Source organism: Plectropomus leopardus, chromosome 1 (assembly GCF_026936395.1).
Source record: "Plectropomus leopardus strain MGB_pleo_1.0 chromosome 1, ASM2693639v1, whole genome shotgun sequence".
Taxonomy (NCBI): domain Eukaryota; kingdom Metazoa; phylum Chordata; class Actinopteri; order Perciformes; family Serranidae; genus Plectropomus; species Plectropomus leopardus.
In genome coordinates, this window is record NC_142176.1 from 11,763,043 (window position 1) to 11,772,775 (window position 9,733).

Here is a 9,733-nt window from a genome sequence, read left to right on the forward strand (position 1 = left end):
AGTTCATCGGTGGAGTGTTGTTTGCCCCACAGGGCTGCCTTAGAGTGGGACGCAACAGTGAGTGCAGTTACATAAACGTGAATAACCCATTTATGAGGCTTATCCCAAATTATTACCATATTTGGGAGATGGTGTTAACATGAGCACAGAGAAACCGGGGTATTCATATGACCCACGTACATGGTGCTTTCTTTCACAATACTCCAGTTAGCATTTTTGGTTTTCCCCCTAAACAGAATGTAGTGGAAACAGACCAATCTAAGCAGGTAAAGTGAAATAAACAGAAAAAGGTAACCAGTAAGCTACAATAGAGAAAATGAACATTGAAACTCTAAAGGCATGTTATGTTAAGGTGCCGTGGCTCTTTGAACTGAATGCTCAATGAATCACTGTATTAACATCCTTACAATTAACGCCAACTTTTGGTGAGGTAATTTGGTAATTTGGTAATTTGGTGAGGTTATGAGGTAATGTTTATCATATTCACCTTTTAGTTTAAAGGTTAGCATGCTAACATTCACCAATAACACTTAACACAACGTACAGCTGAAGCTAATGGAAATATGATGAATTGGAAAATTTCCGTTTTGACCCTATGATGATGCTAGATGGAAAATCAGGGCATCACCAAAGTTGTCACAATCCTGAGGTGGACACGAATGTCTGTAGCAAATTTCATGCAAATTTTCCAGTAGTCGTTGAAAAATTTTGCTCAAAACCACAAATGTTGACTTTCTTGTGGCACTAGAGGAAAAGTCAGGAGATCCCAAAAGTCAGTTGGATACATCATCTGGGGAACATGCCTATCTGTACAATGGCAGTCCATTTAATAGTTAATATTTCCCTCTGGACCTAAGTGGAGACCAGAGCAACCAATGTGGTTCAGACGGGTTTTACTCCCACAGCGTCAATAAAACACTGCCTGGTCAGTGGCCCTCTACATCAGATAGGGAAACACGATGCAGCCTTTAGCATCTGTATGAGATTCACCAGACCTTCAACCAACTCCGATGTAAACCCATCCACGGCATTTTTAGACGTTCAGGCCAAGTGATGTAGTATAAAAAAAAGTCCACTTAAGGTGGCCAGATCCAACAAGCACAGGACTTTGACCCAGGAGACGGGTGTTTGTGTCCCAAGTAAATCTAAAAGTTGGTTCTATGGCAAAAAAATGAACATTTTTGCAAGTGAAGCAAAAATGACATCAAATGATCTATTGCTATAACTAACAAAGATATAGACAATGATGCATCAGTGTCAAAAAACCAAAAGCAAATGTGTTTTGATTCTCAATTCTATAATTGACAAAACTGCCAAAAAGAGAGTCGAGTTGTCTGATGTTGTGCAATCATGGATGAGTAATCCATAATCTGGGTCCAAAACAAAGTGGTTCCCTCCAATGAGGATTTCAAAGAATGTGCAAAGAGGAATGTGTAATATGAAGCTGAAAGTGTGAGTCCTTCACAGGTGGTCGTTTCTCTCATGTGACATTTTCACAGGCACAAGAGTAAAATTCCAACTCTCATATCACATGAGCTTGGTTAACTTCCAGTCTGAACAGGTAACAAGAGCAATGTGTTGGAGACAAGTTATGATGAGAGAAAAAACATGCAAACACTTTAATTTTAGACAACATGATGTCTAAGTGATAAATACCTAACCTAACAAACAATTAATACAAAACATAAAAATCTAAATAATAATTACATATCTTCTTATAGTTTACTTTCTGTTTGAGATATGCTTATATTTGCATGTGTTCCAAAATCAAATGGTCCAGACCAGCACACCTCTCCTCCTCCATCCCAGTTAATGTTTTCTTTCCCAGTTTGCATGATGTAGATTAGCTCCTCATTGTAATCCACTGTGTCATTTTAATCCTACTTTGAGTGACGTTTTCAATAACTCCTCCCCTCCTGATCCTCTGTCCTCTTGTTGTCTCCTCTGCCACTCTGTCGACTCCTCTGCTCCTGTCTGCTTAAAGGTAAGTCTGCTCTGCTCTTTAATTAAATCAGCTTCAGCTCGATCAGGGAATACAGATGAATGAAATAATGAAAGTATTATACACTGTTCGGTGTGATGATTAGAAGATAAGCGCTAAACAACATTTGTTTTAATTGGATGTTTAATGACTATTGATAAGCATTGTTTACTGTAAAAATGACTGTTATTTAGTGTCCATACTGTGTATGTTTTGCTCATGGCACTGTTGATGCTCTGTTTTTGACTGACATATATGAACTTTACATGTCATTGCCTGGATAACTGGTTACAAGTGTTACATCCTAAGGGATGGATTAACACACACACATATATTTTTGCTCTTGGAGCTTCAAGGTGTCTGTGTAATGACTCTTGGTTAAAGACTTTAAATAAACTAATAACAGTCAGTATGTGACCCTATGTCACACTAAATTCATATTATATGGCTATATATGTTTTATTTAAATGTTTAAATAATGTTTGAAGAATGGGTTTAAATGTGATTTCTGGATCAGTACTGTATACTTTCAATGTACAATGTCCAGTACATGTTTTTAAATAGCAGTTATAATGGGTACAGCCCCAGTTTGAGCATGTGATTTTACAAAAAAACAAACACAGGTATCTTATTTCCAAAATGGTCAAGGTCTATTCTAATCATCTGGAGGTCATCTCAAAAAGTAGATGACTCATCTCAAAGTAATAATCCCAAATGAATACATTTGCATATAACAAAAAATAACAATTATTATATTTAAATCAAGTTGCACCTCTGTTTTCTAATCCAACAATTATGGGAGCAAGAAATTTCATATTTTTATCAATTTGCACATATTATCTGTGCATTATATTGTTTTGCGATTTACAAAAAGAGACACAACTTGAAAAACGGGTCAAAAATCTTTTTTTGACTGTGCAGCAAGCAGAATATTTTTTTCATCCAGTTGAATTTGGGGTGAGTTTAAGTTTTTATAACATTCATAGTCACATTTAACAATGGAATAGATGAGGAATTTATTTTTAAAAAATATAACTACATTCATACAATTCTGAATTATGTAAGAACTATACATATCTCTGTACACATCCACACATCATACACTTACATACAACCATGCTTACATTTTAAATGTCATTAAAAAAAACAACAATATACAACAAACAACCCCCCAAAACTTCAATTAATTATCTTTTGTTTTATTCAGATCAGTACTGTACAGGCTGGTCGCTGCTTTCAACCAGTTTGTTCTGCACTGGATAGTTTAAAAGTTCTCCGGGACTCTGGAAATAACTTCACAACAGCAGCAAATTTTGTTCAACTATATTTTTTGTTTTTCCAAATATCACTAGGCATTTATATATATATATTTTGACTATATTGACAAATTCAGACTATATTGGGTGACTGGGTTTTATGGAGGAGTGGTGGTGCTGCATTGTTACTGTACTGTGTAAGGCTTGCAAACACCACCTGTTGCATTTTTGTAGATCAAATGTGTAGGTTTCATAATATACCAATAAATGGATGTATTTTTATCCTACGCCGTGAACAAACTGAATGTGTGGAAAGCTCTGAGAGAAAGGTTTGATGTGTTCATGTTCTGTTTTTGCCAATTCTCATTTCTTCACAGTGTTGGTGAAGCTGCTGTGAGACACTGCAACCATGGCTGCTGTGAGTTTATTTTACAACAAATTAAGAGAGAAAAGAGCACTTGAATGTCGCTTTGTCTCAGTTTAAGCCCATGTGTCGGTGTCTGGCCTCACTTCAGTGGTTGGTCCTGGGTTAAAAGCATCAGCTCTTTGCGGTTCGACTGTCAGCGCATGATGCTGCTTAATACTGTTATTGTGCCAGTAGATGCTGGCTCTGGGATGGACGCTTAAGCTGTTTTTAAGAAGTGGCTTTAGAAGTCCCTTCTGTAATCATGTGAAGCAGATTAAGAAGCCGTCCGCTGGTGTGCATCATTTGGGGTCTGCTCTGGCTAAGACTGGGTCGTTGGTTCACAGATAAAAGAAGTCATTGTAATGAGCTTCAATTGAAGTATTCAGGCAGTAAAATATGTCTAGTTGTTTCAAAAACTGCAGCTACGGAGGCTTAAAACAGTGATTTAAAGACAAAAGTTGCATGATTGATTATATCCTGCTTATGCCGATGTGATCTTTTCTTTCTAAAAGTTTTTGTCCTTTTTGCAGACTGGATGTTTCCGCATGGTGTCGGAGGATGAGCAGGCCATGAGGGCTAAACTGGAGCATTTGACAGTGAAGGATCATGGGCCGGTGTTTGGGCCATGCCACAAACTGCCTGGACACACTGTGCAAAAGGTAAAAAAAAATGGAACTGGACAGCCACATATAAAGATGAGTTTAAATCAGAATAGTCCAAACTGTAGAGTCCCTGCAGGCCCAAACATTTGTCTGATGTGACCCTGTTGCTGTGATCTTGAAAATGTTTCTGTTCATTCAGGCGAAGGATGAGCTGAGTGAGACGGATGAGAGGCGGGCGTCGTCACTGAAGGACCTGCGGGCCATGATGAACGAGAGAGCGGCGGAAGGAGACGACCTGGCTAAGCTGGTGCTGGAGCGTTTCGGGGACAAACCGGACTCTCTGCTGCTGCGCTTCCTCAGAGCTCGCAAGTTTGAGGTTGTCAGAGCCCACGAGCTCATGAAGGGTTAGTGGTAGAAGACACCATCTATTCGCCCATTTCTATTTTATTTTCATTGTAGAGAGACAAACTGAGATATCAAAAGTGATTTTTTTTGGCATCAATATTGATTGTGTTTCTGCAGATCTTTTCCAGTAGCCTCAGTAATTGAGGGTGAGATCTCTTTTGTGCTGCCGGTTTGCATGAATCCTGCCCATCACTGAGACAGCCAGGCATGGGTTCATTAATTGGGGGCTTTGAGATGCTTCTGCGTTTCCCCTGACAAAGCCCTCCTTTGTGTTTCAAATAGGACAGCAAGTTTACTTTACTTGTGAACCTGCAGTGTTTTCCTGGGAACTTCACAGCCCATGTGCTGATTGTGTCGGTCACAGAGGAGATGAGATTGAAAAGTAGAATGGTTGTTAATTCTCAAAATTATTATTAGTATTATTATTCAATCAGCCATTTTAAGACAAATAGTTCCCGACTACCCTAATTTAAAACTTAAACTTCAGTCTAAAAGTCTAAACCTTTAATACTCTTTCATATCTAAACTACATGGACCAATGTCCACTGACTTCCAAGATGACACATATGACCAGCCCAAAAACAACACATGTTGCTGTCCTTATAGGCACAGTTTTAAACAAGTCCTTAAAGTCAAAAAACAGCAACTAACTTATGCGTAACCCATGTTTTTTGAAAGGATGCTATCACGGGTAAATGGGCTGACAGGAGTGACAATGGCATACTAACATACTAGGCTAATAATAATAACTTTATTTATATAGCACCTTCAAAAATACCGTTTACAAAGTGCTTAGACAAACAAAGAAAAGCTGAGGCAGTAAACCCCAGAGTTAAAAAAACAACTGAAGTTAGTCAATAATGCCAAACAAAGGCCAGACAAGTGTTAGGGCAGAATTAAACAGATTAGAGGCGGTAACACGTCTGAAAAATACAGTAACAAAATAAAGGTAGTAGACACTGAACATTAAGAATAATGATAATAATAAGCAGAATCAACACAGAATAAAGGATATGTTAAAAGATAAATTAGAGGAGAAAATTAAAGGACAGGATACGTTGTTATTCAAAGAAGTCAACCTTGACTTTCGGACACAAGCAGCGTTCTCTGCGTGAAAGTCCTGTGTTTGTTTGACTGATCCTCAATCTGTCTCGCCAACCCTAATCTTCAACTTTTTCTATATTCAAATAACATTACGCAGACTCGGTCACTTTTTATGCTATGTCTCATCACTTTCTCCTCTGCTCGTGTAATAATTACTAAGGCCACTAGACCACTTTGCTGTTGATGTGAGAATATTTGGTCGTCACAAAAACAAAAGCACAAGAAAACACACACAAACATGCACACACATTTATTACTTGAAGCAGAACTCGTTTGTGTGAGAGGGGAATGTGATGTGAACATGAACTTGCTTTGTGGGGTTAATTGCTGGTGAGTAAAAACACTGAGAGCACACACACACACACACACACACACACACACACACAGTCTCTGGGTTAATTGGTGCCTCGGTATGAAGGGGCTTAGAGCGGCACTGTAGATGCACAGTGGTTTCATTGTGTTTGGGACATCAACAACCTGCACTGATCCCTCTACTCGTACTGTACACAAAAGGTTTGTGAACCATTAGTGCTTGATAAGAGAATGCAGCTGATCTCTCGGTTGTGATGTGTGTGTGTGTGTGTGTGTGGGTGCGCGTGTGCTCGCATGTGTCTGTGTTTGTGTATGTGTTTTGGGGGTCCTCTAGGTTATGTGCGCTTCAGAAAGGAATATCCTGAGCTGTTTGAGAACCTGACCCCTGAAGCAGTCCGCAGCACCATTGAGGCGGGTTACCCCGTGGTTCTACCCAGCCGGGACAAGTACGGCCGCGTGGTACTGCTCTTCAACATCGAGAATTGGGATCTGGAGGAGATCACATTCGATGAGGTAGCTGTAGAGCAACTTGTTAGAGCACAGCTGCAAGAGCAAATGATTCAAAAGTTTTGTTACAAATGTGTGTGTGTGTGTGTGTGTGTGTGTGTGTGTGTGTGTTTGTGTGTTACAGATCTTAAGAGCATACTGTGTGATTCTGGAGAAGCTGCTGGAGAATGAAGAAACTCAGATCAATGGTTTTGTCCTGATTGAGAATTTCAAAGGCTTCACCATGCAGCATGCCTCAGGAATAAAGCCGGCCGAGCTCAAGAAGATGGTGGACATGCTGCAGGTCAGAACTGAGGAGAAGTATTTGGGCCAGGGATAAAGCAGGACACAATATGAGGAGGAAGATTTTATATATTTTGCATTACAAGAAAAAAAAATTGAAATGTCCAGAATAAGGTCAAAATGTCAAGAATAAGGTTGAAATGTCAAGAATTAAGTTGAAATGTTGAGAAAAGAAAAGTCAAAATGTCAAGAATAGTCATTATGTCCAGAATAAAGTTGAAATGAAGAATGAGGTTAAAATGCCGAGACTAAGGGCATAATGTCAAGAGCAAAGTCAAAATTGAGAGAAACTGTTGAGAAAAGAGTTGAAATACCGAGAATAAAGTCAGAATGTCGAGAATAATGTTAAAATGTTGAGAATAAAGAAATAATGTCGAGAATAAAATTGAAATATCGAGAAAAAAAGTTGAAATGCCAAAAATTAAGTCGAAATGTTAACAATAAAGTTGAAATGTCAAAAAAAGTTGAAATGCCAATGATAAAGTTGAAATGTCAAGACTAAAGTTGGAATGCTGAAAACAAAATCAAAATATCGCGAATAAACTCAAAATGTCGAGAATAAAGTCAAAATGTCAAAAATAACGTAAAAATGTCGAGAATAGAGTTGAATTGTCAAAAATAACGTAAAAATGTCGAGAATAGAGTTGACTTGTTGAGAATAAAGTTAAAATGTTTAAATAAAGCAGGAATAACTAGAGTGAGTCGAAATGCCAACAATAAAAAATCAATAAGCAATCAAAATATCAAGGATAAAGCTAAACTTTTAAAATAGGGGTCAGGCATAAGAAAAAATAAATCAGAGGAGGAAACTTTTAATTTTTTTTTTTTTTTGCACTACAAGAATAGAGTTAAAATGTCAAGAATAATGTCAGTTCCTCTGGTCTATCAAATTGTGTCTTGTGATAAAACATATCTTCTCTTTATTGCACACGGTGTAACCATCGATACTCTTGCATCTGTCCAGCACCAGCTGTTTCAGTTTTCATGAATGAAAGTGTATGTGGGCGAATTAATCTTCCATGCAGAGCAGATGCAATGAGAAAAGCTGAGAATGTTTTGATGGGCGACTTTAAAACTATTTTTTTTCTGAATATTTTGTGTGTTTTTATGCAGGACTCTTTCCCGGCGCGGTTTAAGGCGGTCCACGTTACCCATCAGCCCTGGTACTTCACCACTACATACAACGTGGTCAAACCCTTTATGAAAAGCAAGCTGCTGGAGAGGGTACGAATGAAGAACTGACCCTTTTATCTAAAACCAACATTCAGTTTCATCATTTCCTCTGAATACTGTTCATAACTTCCCTCAGGTCTTTGTTCACGGCGACGAGCTCGACAACTACTTCAAAGATTTCGACGCAGACATCCTGCCAGCAGACTTTGATGGGAAAGCCTCTGTCGCAGACTGCCAGGCCATCGCCAACAAGCTTTTTGGCTCTGAAGACACTGCTCTCTGAAAGAACAGTCCTCCCATTTCAAACAAGAGAGTTATAGAGTCCTTCGTCCTAGGTGCTTCTTTTGTGATCAGATCAGGTCTATTTTGAAGCTAGGTTTCTTTTATTATTAAGAGCAAAAAGAAGTGTCTAGAGTTAGGAGCAGGGGGTGGTTTGCAAACAAGTAAAAAAAATGTTGATATAAATGGGAAAGAAACAGGATGTTTAGTTACTACAGAGAGAATAACTGATGGTTAATGTGCACCGACGTTCGCCGTTGCTTAACGAGCCGAGGGAAAACAAGAGAGCTGATTATGTGATGATGTAGCTCACATCCAGAGTGAGTCAGTTTGATTTGTTCTTCGCCTTAAAAATGAATTTCACAGCATACAGAACAGCTTTGTGCCTACGATCCTGTCAGTTGAGTGAGAACAGAAGTGCATCACAGTCTCAGGGGTTCAGAAAGATATGAAGAGGGAAACTGATGACAGATACGCCTGCATTTGATTATTGTTTTAGGGGAAGGAGCCTCCTGATGCAGTGCCATGGAAACAGTCTCAACAGCCTTGTTTGAGTTGAGACTCTCAGATGCCTCATGAACCACAAAGATCCATTCTGCAGTTTGCATTGGATTGGGAAATCTTCAAATAAATAGTTTTTTCTTGTGTGTGTCTGTTGTTTAATATGAACTATCTTTTTTTATCATTTGTTTTCCTGTTATTTCATCTAACCTGATGCAGTTTCAGAACATGAGATTTACCAGCTGAACCCACAGACTGCACACTGATTAGCCATAACATTACCAGTAACAGGTGAAGTAAATAGTTACAATTAGTTACAACATTCTGCTGGGAAATTTTGGGTCCTGGCATTCATGTAGATACCCCTTCATGGCAACAGCACTCCCTGATGGCAGTAGCCCCCAACCTACATGCTGCAAAAATTGCTCAGGAATGTTCTGGGGAATGTGACAAAGGGCTCAAATACAAATACATACTAAAAAAAAAAAACAGTTTGCACTGATTTTTACTGATTTAAATCAACATGTTTTTATTATAATCAAAATTAACAAAAATGTATATATTTAGATGTATTTACTAAATGTAAGCACCAGTTAATTAAATTGTCTTAATTATGAGTCTCATTTTTATGAGAGAATATTGACAAGGATTTCTTGTAAGTCTTTTTGATTATTGGGAAAGGAAAAGCAATGTAAATAAATGGTTATTCATATATTAAACATTTTTACTCGATCATTTTGTCTCTAAACTAAGAGACCATAGCATAGGTCTTTATGGTGTGGCCTCCAAATTTCCCAGAAGGTGAGGCCTTATGGGGTAAATCAAGTCCAAAAGTTTCAATAATTAAAAAACTAAATTTTACTCTTTTGTAACCATTAACTTTCAGTTTCCAATTTTTGTTTTTTCAATTATTGTATTTAAATAA

At 38.1% G+C, this 9,733-nt stretch overlaps 1 protein-coding gene across 1 annotated transcript; it reads left to right on the plus strand.

Moving 5' to 3' along the window:
• The first annotated feature begins 1,874 nt into the window (after positions 1-1,874).
• On the plus strand, positions 1,875-8,954 carry LOC121947045 (retinaldehyde-binding protein 1-like). The gene is made up of 8 exons (XM_042491926.2): positions 1,875-1,984; positions 3,615-3,655; positions 4,174-4,302; positions 4,445-4,649; positions 6,401-6,579; positions 6,698-6,856; positions 7,969-8,079; positions 8,165-8,954. Exons 2-8 carry the CDS (start codon positions 3,647-3,649, stop codon positions 8,309-8,311), a joined length of 939 nt encoding a protein of 312 aa, XP_042347860.1. The 5' UTR covers positions 1,875-1,984; positions 3,615-3,646; the 3' UTR covers positions 8,312-8,954.
• Positions 8,955-9,733: the final 779 nt, after the last annotated feature.

Bases quoted from the DNA above. Each gene is read 5' to 3' on its own strand.
- LOC121947045 (XM_042491926.2), top strand. The intron at 4,303-4,444 runs GTAAAAAAAAAT...CTGTTCATTCAG, and splicing joins CTGGACACACTGTGCAAAAG to GCGAAGGATGAGCTGAGTGA. The intron at 4,650-6,400 runs GTTAGTGGTAGA...GGGGTCCTCTAG, and splicing joins AGCCCACGAGCTCATGAAGG to GTTATGTGCGCTTCAGAAAG.